Below are 14,089 nucleotides of genomic sequence, written 5' to 3'. Positions count from 1 at the left end.
GCCTTTGACAAGGTCCCTCACCAAAGGCTCTTAAGCAAAGTAAGCAGTCATGGGATAAGAGGGAAGGTTCTCTCATGGATCAGCAACTGGTTAAAAGACAGGAAACAAAGGATAGAAATAAATGGTCCATTTTCAGAATGGAGAGAGGTTAATAGTGGTGTCCCCCAGGGATCTGTACTGGGCCCAGTCCTATTTAACATATTCATAAATGATCTGGAAAAAGGGGTAAACAGTGAGGTGGCAAAATTTGCAGATGATACAAAACTACTCAAGATAGTTAAGTCCCAGGCAGACTGCGAAGAGCTACAAAAGGATTTCTCAAAACTGGGTGACTGGGCAACAAAATGGCAGATGAAATTTAATGTTCATAAATGCAAAGTAATGCACATTGGAAAACATAATCTTAACTATACATATACAATGGTGGGGTCTAAATTAGCTGCTACCACTCAAGGAAGAGATCTTGGAGTCATTGTGGATAGTTCTCTGAAAACATCCACTCAATGTTCAGCGGCAGTCAAAAAAGTGAACAGATGTTGGGAATCATTAAGAAAGGGATAGATAATAAGACAGAAAATATATTGCCTCTAAATAAATCCATGGTACGCCCACATCTTGAATACTGTGTGCAGATGTGGTTGCCCCAGCTCAAAAAAGATATATTGGAATTGGAAAGGGTTCAGAAAAGGGCAAAAAAAAAATGATTAGGGGTATGGAACGGCTTCTGTATGAGGAGAGATTAATAAGACTGGGACTTTTTAGCTTGGAAAAGAGATGACTAAGAGGGGATGTGATTGAGGTCTATAAAATCATGACTGGTGTGGAGAAAGTAAATAAGGAAGTGTTATTTACTCCTTCTCATAACACAAGAACTAGGGGTCACCAAATGAAATTAATAGGCAGGTGGTTTAAAACAAATAAAAGGAAGTATTTCTTCACACAACGCACAGTCAACCTGTGGAACTCTTTGCCAGAGGATGTTGTGAAGGCCAAGGCTATAATAGGGTTTGAAAAAGAACTAGATAAATTAATGGAGGACAGGTCCATCAATGGCTATTAGCCAGGATGGGCAGGGACGGTGTCCCTAACCTGTGTGTGCCAGAAGCTGGGAATGGGCGACAGGGAATGGATCACTTGATGATTCCCTGTTCTGTTCATTCCCTCTGGGCACTTGACATTGGCCACTGTTGGCAGATAGGATACTGGGCTAGATGGACCTTTGGTTTGACCCAGTCTGGCCGTTCTTATGTAGATGTGGATCCACCTTGGAGGGTCCCAGGTCCTTGGGGAACGGGTTGGTGGGAATGGTAGGTTCCTGCAGGTTCATCACATTGATTTTGATCCCCACTGTGGTGACTTTGGGCACTTGTTCAACCCCTTTGAAATTCATAATAATATTGTAGAGTTTGGTCCTTTGATCTCCCCATGCCAACCCCCCCACATGTAGGTGGTAATTGGGGTTGCCAGCGCGCCCAAATTTACTAAGGCAATATTGGCCTCTGCTGCAGGATCCCACCCCCGTCCATAAATTAATTCTGTCCCTTCACACGCACCGTCCGTTCTGCCTCCGAGCCCCAAGCTAGTTCTGTGCCCCCCCGCGCGCCTCCTGCAGTTCCTGGGGTTTTTCCCCTCTCCTGAGTTTTGGTGTTTTAATCTTTGGAGTTGGCCTTGCAGAGTCGTGCACTTGTGAAATCCCTTGGAGGGCAAAGGTCATTCCCTGTGTGATCCACCCCCACGCAGTGTAGCAATGTCCCACATTTGGGCAGTCACTGCCCCTGCTACGGGAGGAGCTAGCAAAGGGGGTTTTATAACTCAGGTAGTAGAAGAAGCTCAGCCTTCAAAGTCCAGGGGTTGTAGGTTTGATCTCTGCTCCATGGGGTAAACTTTGCAGCACAAATTAATCTCCCCCCGGAGTTGGGTACTAGCGCATAACACGATAGATTCAGGGCAGATCTATTCTGTCTCCTCCTTAGGAAGCCACTCCTCACTGCTGTGACACTGGGAACCTTCCCCAGTATATTTCATTCAGCAAATGGTTTGTGCCCTTGAAGAAAGGGGGAGATTTGATCTACATAGCACAAGCAGCATAGCACTGCATTAAGGGCTAGACTGAGCCAGAAAGGGTGGGAGCCCAGAGTGTCTGGTTACTCAGTCACAACTCCTTCCCTGCTCCCCCTTTGGCTCTGCGGAGAGTAAACTACTGCAGTCCTAAAAGGAAGCAGCTTATTTGCCCCTTCACACCAGCTCCGCTCCACTGGCTAGTGAATTAGGGGGAGGGGGGAAAGGCTGAGCATTCCCTCTCCTCCCCCGCCCCCACCTATGGCAGAGGGCGAGTGAGCAGCAGGTATTTCCCCCTCAGTGTCACCAGCCTCAAAACTCACAAGTCAGACCTCCCCAATCACGAGATTCTCTTCAAAATCATGAGATTTTTTTAATGATAAATTCTGGGTTCCTTTATTTGCCTTCTGGGAGGTGAGACTTTAGGGTTGGCATTATCAAGGTTTTAACTTAGCTACAAGCTGAGATTCTCGTGTAATCACCACGTACCCAGAGCTGGCACTTTAAGAAAAACACCATTTATCAGGAAGCATGCAGTAAAATTGTGAGCATTGGGAACCCTGAGCTCCCTGCACGGCTGTGTTCGAGTGAGCAAAAACTGGCCCTATATGTGGCTAGAGAGAGCCTGGTACCCATCTGCTGAGCAGTGAGTAGCCACTGCGAGGAAAGGTACTACCTCATGTACAGGTGGCCAAACTGGGCCCATAGAAAATATCCCAAACCCTGGTAAATCTTACTGATTTTTCTGCTGATCAGAATCAGGAGATCTCTGCTGAGAGATGTATTCTGTGGCCAACAGCAATGGCTTTATGGCAAACTCTGATTTATCATTTTATTTTTTTCTTGTACAGCTGTTGTTTTGTTCAATAAAAATTAAAGAAAAGAAAAGGAAACACCAAACCAATTTTCTTTACACTTAGCATGAGGTTTATTCCCTGATGGGGCCCATAACCAGGGCCGGCTCCAGGCACCAGCGCAGGGAGCAGGTGCTTGGGGCGGCCAAGGGGAAGGGGCGGCACGTCCAGGTCTTTGGCGGCAATTCGGTGGCGGGTCCCTCGGTCCCTCTTGGAGGGAAGGACCGGCCGCCGAAGAATGAAGTGGCGCGGTAGAGCTGCCGCCGAAGTGCCGCCGATCGCGGCTTTTTTTTTTTTTTTTTCCTTCGCCGCTTGGGGCGGCAAAAAAGGTGGAGCCGGCCCTGCCCATAACTCAACAGGTTTGTGGTTTCTAGCTGGAGTAGTTTTGGCATTATAAGTGTGTGAACTTTGAGTTACCCACTAACGCTTCAAGGTTTGGCCATTATAGAAAATCTCCTCCCGCACAAGGAAGATGCAGGGAAGTGTGTAGCTGAGCGCCCTCACCCCCCGCTACATAAGGACAGCTGAGTCTGCACAACCAAGAGTTTAAAGCACAAGCACCACCCTGGGCCATGAGCAGCCACCCACAGACAGAGCACTGGACTCTTGCACCGAAAGAAGAGATCTGCCCACGAATGCAGCACGTACCTTGTAAAACATTCAGCCCAGGGTCCATAGAAGGCAGACTATGAAGGGAATCTATGTTCGAATTTGCAAAATCTCTCATGACCAATGTCTGCAAACAGCTTCCCCTGGCTAATCTAAAGACAGTACTGGCTCTGCCAACCCGCTCTCCCTGGTACAGCACAGAGACATTTGCCAGTGAATATGACACACTGTCCTATTCTGTTTTATTGGATGAACGTTCCTGCTGATACAGTCTCGGGCTCAGCCCTCCAGCAGACAGATTTCCCAGGAGCCACAGAGTAGCAGCGTGAGAACGGCCCCCCCAAAAGCGAGTTTCCCGAAGAGCTCAGCAGGCACCACCGCTGCCCCCACCAGCATGGGCGGTGGGTATCATAGGCTGGGGGAGGCTCAGCCTCCCCAACCAGCCAGACATGGCCCCGCCCACACTGCACCCCCTCCTACTTCCCGCTCTGCGGCTCTTCCCCTGTGCCATGGCCCAGGCTCGGCGCTCCAATTGTAAAAGCTTCTTTGAGGAAGAGACACGATTTCTCAGTGGCGTCCATTGGGTTCTGCCTGGGGCACGAGAGCTAGAAAAGACCTTTGATGTCCCATCAGCCCCTGGGGCCCAGGGCAGAGCAGCCCTTGGCAGCATATCCTACCTGGCTTTGTCTCATCTAGTCAGGGCCGGCTCCAGGCACCAGCCGAGCAAGCTCGTGCTTGGGGCGGCAGATTCCAAGGGGCGGCATTCCAGCCGCCTTTTCTTTTTCTTTTTGGTTTGCTGCTCCGGCCGCCCTGTAGGGGGTGGCGGCGCGGAGGAGGGGAGTGCCCTGCAGCAAACTCGGCAGGGCAGCCTGCGTCCTTCCCTCCCAGCCGACCGGAGCGGTGCGGAGCCCTCCCGGCCGGTGGTACGGCAGGAGGGGCCGCGTGGTGAGCGCCCTGCAGAAGCCCTGGCTGCCCCCCTGCTCTCTCTCTCCGCCCCGCTCCCTCCTCCTCCCCCCCGCTAGACCGGGCGTGCACTCTGCTGCACATCTGCAGCACAGGGAGTCCCCCTGCACCCTGGCTCCGGCCGCCCCGCGGGTTTTTTTTTTTTTTGCTTGGGGCGGCAAAAAAGCCAGAGCCGGCCCTGCATCTAGTTGTGTCAGCAGCAGTGGAGCTTCCACGCTTTCCTGGGGGGTGACCAGGTCTCAGCCTGACACATCTGACTGCTGGGGAATGTTCCTCCATTCAGCCTAATTGTGCCCCACTCCCTCCAGGGGTCACATTAATTCTCTGCTTCCTCTCATGGCTTGGAGCGCATTCTCAGGCCCTACCCAACTCCCTGAGCCAAGCCAGGCAGCTTCAGCTGTGCCCCACATTCCATCCCTCCAGCCCCTGGGTCCTTTTTGTTGCTCTTCTCTGAGCTCCTGCCCCATTGACAGTCTGTCCCTGGGACTGTGCTGTCCAGGAAGGAGCGTGACATTCCAGGCAGGTCACAGCAGAAGCTCGGTCGCCTCCCTACAAACGGCCTGGACAGTTCTGCAGCTGTATCACATTGCAAACACCAGCCTAACCTGCTGCTCTCACTCCCTCGTTCCTACATCCCAGGGTCTCCCTCACAGCGAATGTGCATGTTCCCTGGAGGGGAAGTGGCCAGGCCAAGGAAGTAGGTGGACAATTCCAGGAAGCCTACTTGGGCAAGGGGGCTGAGTGTCTAGCTTACCCAGATGGATGGCCTAGTTGTAGGGTGGAGTATCCATGTCGGATGGTCTAGCTGGGTGTGTGTGTCTAGGTTGGAGGTGGGGTAGCCAGGCTGGGAGGTCCGGTGACCGAGTTGATGGGGGGGGGTAGTCGGGTAGTCAGGTTGGGAGTACTGTTACCCAGGTTGGGCGGGCTGGGTGGTGGGTGGGGTAGCCATGTTGGATGGTCCTGCTGGTGGGGGGGGGGGTGTCTAGGCGGGAGGTCAGGTGGCCTGGTGGGTGCTCGAGTAGCCCAGTCATGTGACCCACGGGGTGGCCCATTCAGCCGTGGACATAGGCGTCACCACTGCAGCACTCAGCCAACTTCTTCAGGGCTCGCTCCTTAAAGCGAATCTTCTTGGTGAACTTGAGTGTGAGGCTGGTCTCGTTCTCATGGGCTTTCAGCTTGGCGTAGTAATCGGAGAACTTGTTGTAGAGGATGGAGATGGGCATCCCGTTGAGAATGATGCCGAAGGAGATGCACCCGAACGCCACCATCCGGCCCAGCACCGTGTCAGGCACCGTGTCTCCATAGCCCACTGTGGACAGACTGACCTGGAAGGGGGTTGAGAGAGGGAAATGATCAACCCCCCTGAGCTCACATCCCAGCAAGCTCCTCCGGGACTGCTCAGCTTCTGAGCCAGGCCCCACCACTGAGAAACTCACCCCATCCCCACTCCCCCAGCCTGATCCTGCGTCCTGCACCTGACAGCTGAGTCACACCCTCCAGGGTCCTTTCCCCCCACTCACCCAAGCTGGGCACCACTCCAGGTGGCACCCCTAGGCCCAACCCTGCAACCAGCTTGAGGGTCTGCCTCACCCTGTCACCCCTCCCCCCAGCTTGCCTGTCCCTCTCACCCTCACACACTCTCCCATGTCACCCTTATCCCCACCACCTGGGCACCAGACCATGTTCTCTCTCAGCCCCGGGGGTCCAGGCATCAACCCATGTGTCACCCCCTCTGCCCTCAAAGCTACTCACCAATCCATGAGTTCCCCTTCTCTGACCCAAATTCCTGGGAAGGTCTTCAATGAAGAGTTAGGTGGGCTCTTACCTGGATGCTGTCCCTAACCCCCTCCTCTCCACACACAAACCCCTCACCCTCAGGCTAGCTGGGACACTCAGGCTGGTAACCTGCCCACATTGCAAAGAGGATAATGGCTAAATCCCTCGAGTGCTGATAGTTATAGAATCAGGGGCCTCAAGGGGTCATCTAGTCCATCCCCCTGCGCTGAGGCAGCATTGAGTAAACCTAGACCATCCCTGACAGGTGTCTGTCCAGCCTGTTCTTAAAACCCTCCAGTGACGGGGATTCCACACCCTCCCTTCGTAACCTGGTCCAGTGCTTAACTACCCTGAGAGGTAGCAAGTTTTTCCGAATTTCCAACCTAGAGCTCCCTGGCTGTAAACCAAGCCAAATCCTCTTGTCCTTCTCTCGGTGAACATGAAGAACAATTGCTCACTGTGCTCTTTATCACAACTGTGACAGGTATGGCAATTTCCTGCTTATCCTTGGGAGACATTATCCACTTAAGTTTAAGTATGTTTGGGGTCCATTGTATTAACTGAATGGCTTTGTTTTAGGATGGGCCTGGATTGGATGTAATCTCTCTAGGGGGAGACATGACAGATGTGAGACTTAGGAGTTCAAAGGACTATATTGAAAATGTGCCAGGCATGAATGGACTTAGCCATGTCCTAAGGAAAGGGTGATTATTGTTGTTACCTGTTCCTGGAGACTGAAGCTCAAAGGCCGAGCTGTGTAAAGAAATGGCTGAACTGCCTAGCCGGTGCTCTGGTTCTGAATCTGAGACAGTTATGAAATTGTAACCATGGGGAAAACTCAGCCGTGGGGTTTGAAGTACTGACTCCCACCAGAGCTCACGTTTGGAGTTGGGGGATGATCTCTCGTAAGCTTTTCAGGATGCGTGTAGGTTCTTCTACTGTTTTTAATGTGTTTTCTCTGTAATGCTTTCACCATAAGAATAAAGGTGCTTGCTTAGAAAGAGCTGTGTGGTAACTTGTGACTGCAGGCAAAACACTGGTCATAGCCTCTGGAGAGAAAGCAAAGCACAGTCTGGCTTGCTGGGGATATCACAATGTAGGCAGGGAACTGTGTAGCCTGGAAATACCCCAGTCAGGAGGGAGTGAGATGTGGGTCTCCTCCCAAGAGAGGTGATGGCTGGGAGTCAAAAGCCTAAGAGTAGAAGACCTTGAGGTACCAGTTGCCCTGAAACTGTGTAAACAATCTTTTACAGATGGGTGTGTGGCTGGTGCCTCAGCCAACCCCCACGGGGGGCAGGGAGGGAGCACCACCCAGCTGCGCTCCTGGCCCCGGCTCTGTCCCTAGCTGCCGGCCCTGCACCCGGGGCTCCATTCCCGCCCCTGTCCCCAGCTGTGACCCCAGCCTCGGCTCCCTTATCCCAGTCCAGGTCCCCCCCTCTCCTGGAGCTGCAGCCCCACTCCCGTTCCTGGGGGGTGGGCAGGGACAGGGATAAGGGGGGAGCATGGGGTAGAAAGGTTGGGGGACCACTGGAGTACAGTGACAGGCCCGCAGACAAGCGAGCCTTTGAAACAGAAGGAGCCATTGTAAGACATCGAAAGGACATAGACTTTGTTGACTGCCCTCCCCACTCACATGAAGAGGAGTCAGGCACCAACACTTGTTCTATCACTTTGGACGCGGGGGAGAAGCAATAAAAATTCCTGACAAGGAGAAACTGGATTCCTATGCTGCTTGTACTCTGAGGGGCAAGATTTCTAAGCATAAGCAAGGAGTCCCCACCTGTTTTGTCTGGATTAGCCCCAAAGGATACAGAGTCTGCTTACTACAGAAATTTCTAGTAATTTGAAACCTTCTGAAACCTGCCTGTATCTCATTTGGGTGTGTATGCTGACCTGGTTTAACCTTGCAAATAACTCTCATTTCTTTTTCCTAGTTAATAAACTTTTAGTTAGTTTGTTCTTCTTTCGGTCTAGCTCTGTGTAGCTCAAAAGCGTGTCTCTCTCCCCAACAGAAGTTGGTCCAATAAAAGATAATACCTCAGCCACCTTGGCTCTGTAATAGCTTGGGACCAACATGGCTACAACAACACTCCCCTTTTTAGCTTCTGTCCTGCAGATGTCTAAACCCCAAGGGCTCGTCTACACGCAGGAAGGAGCTCCATGTGTAGACGCTTATTCTGGAATGAACTAACACAGTTATTGCACTTTACATGGACGCTCCACCTTAATCAGAAACAACTTCCAAGTGTAGCCAAGCCCTTAACTGCCCAAATCAGGTGAGTGGTGACAAAGGTTTATTTCAAAAGCTTCTAGGAGACATGGGGTTGATTCCCACCAACCCATCTCCCGCCCCTTGTGTCGATGCTCATGCCAGTGAAAGGTGCGTGACAGATGCCTCCAGATCAGGAGGGCCGAGTTTCACACCCACTGTGCCCTGGAGTAAAGAAATGGCTGCACAAAGCAATGGCAGGGCACTGGCAAACCAGGAGTTTGGTACAAAGTAGACGTGCTTCAGATAAAGTAACTCACTGGGGGTCTTCAAGGCTACTGGCGAGGTCACAAAATTACTATTTTCCCACCAACCAAGATGGTGTTTGAATGACAGGAAACAAACCAATGACGGGAAAGAAACATAAATAGAATTACTGACTCAGTGTTTTGATTGTGCAGTTTGGATGTGGTGAGATTGCTGCCACCTAAACATTTCTAGACATGGATTTTCAGAGGGTCACTTGCTGAAGCTTGGCCTGACAGGCTGGAGTGGACTTCCTGCTTCAGGACAAGGAGTGAGCTCTGTCATCCACTCCCCTGGTACCCAGAATGGACCATCATACTGCTGGGCTTCCACTCTCCTAACCATAACAGATGTCCTGACCAGACCAGACCAGAGATTCAGATACCATCACTGCATGTGTCTGGTTAACTCCAGGGCTGTAAACCTGAGATTCCTGATCACACCCACTCACTGGCAGGGAATTTTCCCACCCCCGCCTCTTTCCTTCTGTCAAATCAGAATCTGGTTTAGTTGGCCAGGACAGCAGCACCTTTGACTGTGAGCCCATGGCCAGCTCTGCACATCCCTTTAGCCCAAACCTGGTAAAAATTTGCCAGCTCTGAGAGAGAATAGGAGCATGCTACTACATCTGTAATTCTCCCAGCAGCTGAGCTGAGCGTTCGTATCTTTTCTTTTTCCTTTGAGCTCTTGTCTTTGAAAGAGACAAGAGTGGACTTTAGCAACTCAGAATAATCTCTGACCCAATGTGCATCCCCACAGGAACTTCCAATACCATCTAAAGAGAGCGGGAAGCTGTGGGCTCTCCCCTAGAAAAGACACCACACTCCTGCAGGGAAGGGAATGAGGCAAACTATTGAAAGGAATGTCCTGCTTAACTCTTCAGTCTCCAGTGCTTTAACTGATTTCCTGCCTGCTGTCAGCAGGTTTTCAATGGTGCTCATTGCATGGCAATCACTGGCCATAACTTGGTGTGACCCCCGTACCACACAAGGTTCTATAAACACCCCACTGGACCTGAGATAACTTCTATCAATACAAGAGTCCTTCCCTATGCCCCAGTCTGAGCCCCTCCTTCCCCACCCAAGCTCAGGCCAGAATACCCTCCAGGATGAACCCAAGCTCAACCTGTGTCGCTCTCCCCCTGCACAAACCCAGGCCAATCTGTTTCCCCATCGTAGACCCATGTGTTTGGGTTCTGAGCTGGGCATTTTCCCCTTAGGCCCTACGAGCCCAGGGCTGAGCCATGCATCTCCCTTCCCCTGCATGAGCCCCAGACACATCCATGTACCTTCCTCAGTCCCCAGGATCCTGATCTGTGCATCCCCCTTATACCTAGGCCACAATCTGACTTGTGTGCCCCTCCCCCCATGACCCCTGGCCCAAACCCCTTCATAGTTGATCTCCATGCCCTCCGTCCCCTGTCACCGGCTCTGACGTTGATCCGGGTGTACCCTCCCCCTCCTTCTGGTGGCCCCAGACACAGCTCTCCTCTCCAGCATGATCCCAGGCACTGCTGCGTGTGTCCCTCTTGCCCCATCCCTCCTGCTGTACGCCGTGCGGGAACTCCCTTCCCTGTGTCCTAGGGACTGGGAGCCATGAGTACCAGCCACAGAAGCTCACTGTCTCTGGATCCTGAGGGTTTAGCACCCTACCCCAATAACTAGACGTGGTGCTCTGCATGTTCCCAGTGCTGCATGGATGGTCCTGGTGCCTGGGCCATGAGTGTCCTGCGCTCCCTGGCACAAGGCTCTCAGTTCCTGGTTCACATCGGCCTGGTTAGACGCTAGCCCTGCCAGGGTTTGGTTCTCAGCTACAGCTCCTCACTATCCTCGAGTTCTCTGAACTGCTGTGCCACAGAGCCTGTCCCCACCTTGGCATCCCTTACACCATGGCCAGTGTCCTATGCTGTGAGGCAGGAGCCCCCAAGCCTGGTGTCTCACTCCCTGATGCCAGGCTTGTTTCGGGACCCAGGCAGCTTTCCAAGGGGCTCCCGTGCTTCGCTGCCATACTCCCAGTCGCCAACTTCCCCCTCCAGAGTCAGCAGGGGCCTGGGCAGCCTCTGAATTCAGGCCTGAGCCCAGCAGTTACTGCTTACATTGGGGGAGACTCCTGGCCAGCAGAGGTGGGGAATGTTCCTATGGCACTTAGCTCAGCCCCAGCAGATTCAGTTGCCCATGTGTACCCCACCCACACATTTCCCTTTACGCGGGGTGACTGCATCTTACCGCTGCCCACCACCAGGCTTCAGGGATGCTGGTGAAGTTGGTGCCGGGGACATCATGTTCCACGGAGTGCATCAAAGCCGAGAAAGTGAAAACGCCCAGGGCGATGAAGAGGAGGAGGCAGCACACCTGCTGGTAGCACTGGCGCATGGTGAAGCCGAAGGCCCTCAGGCCAGTGGAGTGACGTGCCAGCTTGAGGATGCGAAAAATCCGCATGAGTTTGATGAGTTTCAGGACTTTCCCCAGCTTGCCCACACTCTCCATTTTGTGCCGCTCCTCGTGGTAAAGTGCATCCCCTTCATCCAGGTGCTCAAAGAGAATCTGGATGTAGAAGGGCAGGATGGCCACCAGGTCAATGGCATTGAACGCTGCCCGCAGAAACTTCGGAAAGGTGGCCGTGGATATGAGCCGCATGAGGTACTCGGAGGTGAAGAAGATGGCACAGATGGTCTCCAGCTGCTCCATGAATGCCTTCCCAGTTTTGTGCTGCATCTCCTCCACTGTGCTGAGCGTCATGCCCACAATGGAGATCAGCACAAAGAAGCTGGACATGACAGCGATGATCTTAGCAGGGATGGAGGAGTAGGGTTTCTCAATGAGGTTCCAGACAGCTTTCCGGAACCCCCCCAGACACTTGCCCTCAAAGTTCTCCTCCTGCTCCATGGGCTCTAGCTCCGCCTCCAGCTCCCGCTGTATTTTCAGGTACTCTTTGAGCTCGTCTTGCTTTTCCTCAAACAGGATCCGGCAGCACCGCTGGGAATATTTCAGGTGGATACCCCAGTACTCAATTTCCTCCACAAAGTTTGTGGGGCACAGCTCATCCATGATCCACAGGACCCCGCTGCGGTAGAAGTGGAAGATGTAATGGAAGATTAAAGGGTCTCGGTCGAAGAAGTACTCATTCCTCTGCACCGAGTAGTCATCACAAAGTTTCAGCTTCTTCATGGGGTCCGTGGAGATGGCCAGCTTCCCGATTCTGGTGATGGGGTAACGGGCAGCCATTTTGTAAGCGATCTGGAAAGATTTGCCCCCAACGTTGATGTTGAGGAAGCATCTGCTCCGTCGGGGAGGAGCCTTGCTTTTCTCCTGGTTCCTCTCAGTCACATTGTGCATGGAGCTCCACTGCTTCACCACACTGTCTTGTGCAAACGGGAAGAAGACCTCTTCTTCCTCTGGAGTCCGACAACACCCATGGTGGTCCCCGATTTTCAGATTGGCAGAGAGGCTTGCGCGCCTCTTCCCCAGTTGCCTCATGGTACCTGGCATTTCACATCAGAGATCCCAAAAATGACAGCCTGAGGGTTGACAGCTTTGATTTCATGGTAATGCTTCCATTAGGTGTGTGCTGACTAAGAAAAGCTCCCTATACTTGTAAAGAGGCTATCAAGAGCACCCCACCTTCAGCCTCCATGGGCACAAGCTGCATCAGTGCTTCATGTGCTGATCCCCTGCCGTGCTGGGCTGACAAAGCTGAGTGCTTATCAGACTGAGCAACTGGGCTTATACTGCGGAGGCCGGAGACAGCTAAGTTCTAGAGCCTTAAGACAATAATAAGATTGACGTTTTAACCCTTTATATAAGGAACTATTTCCATACAAGCATTTCTTTCATTCTTTTTCTTGTTGCCTCCATTTTAGCTGGTTGTTCCTACCACAAACTAGCCCACTTTCAGGTCGGGAGACAACCATTTATCATTTCTGTTTCTGAACCTAATTGAAGGGCACATGGCCTGTCTCATGGTCATTTAACTCCTGCCACTGTCTCAAATGCCAAGGAGGCAACAGGAATAGAACTGTCTGGGAACTTCTACCAGCTTTAACCTCCACGGGCACCCCCAGCTGAGATACTGCTCAGAGATTTATTCATTCATCAAGCACCTGTGCTTTAAAGCAATCGCTACCGCTCCATTCTGTCATCACTTTTCTGTGTCACTGCAACAAGAGACACTGCAACACATAGACTAGGGATGGAAGAGACCTATTGGCTCCTAGCCCTTCCCAAGCCGGTCCAGGGCACTCCCTGTAGCGTCGCTCGATGCTTTGTACAGTCCAGTTATAAGCGATAGCGGGCTTCCACCACTTCTGTCAGGTTGGAATACTGGTGCTGACCTACTTTTCAGAGAGGCTTAATTAATTAATGTTTGTAAAGTGGAAAGGGCTAGATGCTAGAGAAAGACAATGCTCTATTACATATCCAGCCCTCCTCCCATCTCTCACCCATTCCTGTGGCTCCTCTCTGAACACTATAAATTGTCTATCACTTTCTGGTAATGAAGTGCCCAGAGCTGCACAGAAGGACCTCCCTGCTCCATGACTTGATGCCTCTTTGCATGGAGCCCATTCTCTTGCTACTATAATGCACTACAGAACCCTGAGTTAGTGACTGTTCCAAGACCACCATGCTTTTTGGATTGAAGCAGCTGGGTCTAATAACTCTGTGCATTTGCCTACTTAGACTTCCTCTAGATGCACGGTGCCATATTCAGAGGTGGCATGTTAGAGCCCCTTACACTGGCATAGAAACACGCCCTCCCCCCGCTTAAACCTACTTGCACCTACTCTATCAAAGTCGAAGGGAGTCCCAAATTTGGTGTAACTTGCAAGCTAAGGAATTAGAAGATGTTTAAGTTCCACTTCTTTACTAGCCCTAACCCTGCTTTAAATCACTCTTTCTTCTGGTAGCAGAGGACCTGCTGTGCTTCCCTATACCTTGTGCAGTCATTTACACCAATGTATACCATTCTGATTTGGTAGCATTTTATACCACTCTGCACCCTGTAAATGAAAACACACAGGGCAGAGCAATGGAGAACCAGAATACACGTCAGCCAACATTAGACTCCTATAAACATGTGTAAGGAGCTCCAAAGGAGTCTGAAAGGGAGTTGGGATAAATAACTTCTCTCTGAATTTGCTAAATATCACTAAGAGAATTTGAGTACTTGTGGCACCTTAGAGACTAACAAATTTATTAGAGCATAAGCTTTCATGGGCTACAGCCCACTTCTTCGGATGCATATAGAGTGAAAGACAACTTGTCTTACCAACTCCCACCTGTTCATGCTCTCTGTATGTGTGTATATATATATCTCC

The 14,089-nt window shown here is 51.6% G+C and overlaps 1 protein-coding gene across 1 annotated transcript; it reads right to left on the bottom strand.

The window, feature by feature from the left end:
• Positions 1–5,536: 5,536 nt before the first annotated feature.
• LOC135894252 (potassium voltage-gated channel subfamily V member 2-like) lies at positions 5,537–12,251 on the bottom strand. The gene is made up of 2 exons (XM_065422317.1): positions 11,001–12,251; positions 5,537–5,809 (listed from the first exon to the last, which is right to left on the bottom strand). Exons 1-2 carry the CDS (start codon positions 12,249–12,251, stop codon positions 5,537–5,539), a joined length of 1,524 nt encoding a protein of 507 aa, XP_065278389.1.
• Positions 12,252–14,089: the final 1,838 nt, after the last annotated feature.

The sequence above is a fragment of the Emys orbicularis genome, chromosome 24, assembly GCF_028017835.1.
Source record: "Emys orbicularis isolate rEmyOrb1 chromosome 24, rEmyOrb1.hap1, whole genome shotgun sequence".
Taxonomy (NCBI): Eukaryota; Metazoa; Chordata; order Testudines; family Emydidae; genus Emys; species Emys orbicularis.
This window is presented reverse-complemented; position numbering and strand designations above follow the sequence as displayed.

Bases quoted from the DNA above. Each gene is read 5' to 3' on its own strand.
- LOC135894252 (XM_065422317.1), bottom strand. From the start codon at position 12,251: ATGAGGCAACTGGGGAAGAGGCGCGCAAGCCTCTCTGCCAATCTGAAA. The intron at 5,810-11,000 runs GTAAGATGCAGT...ACCCCCTTCCAG, and splicing joins AAGCCTGGTGGTGGGCAGCG to GTCAGTCTGTCCACAGTGGG.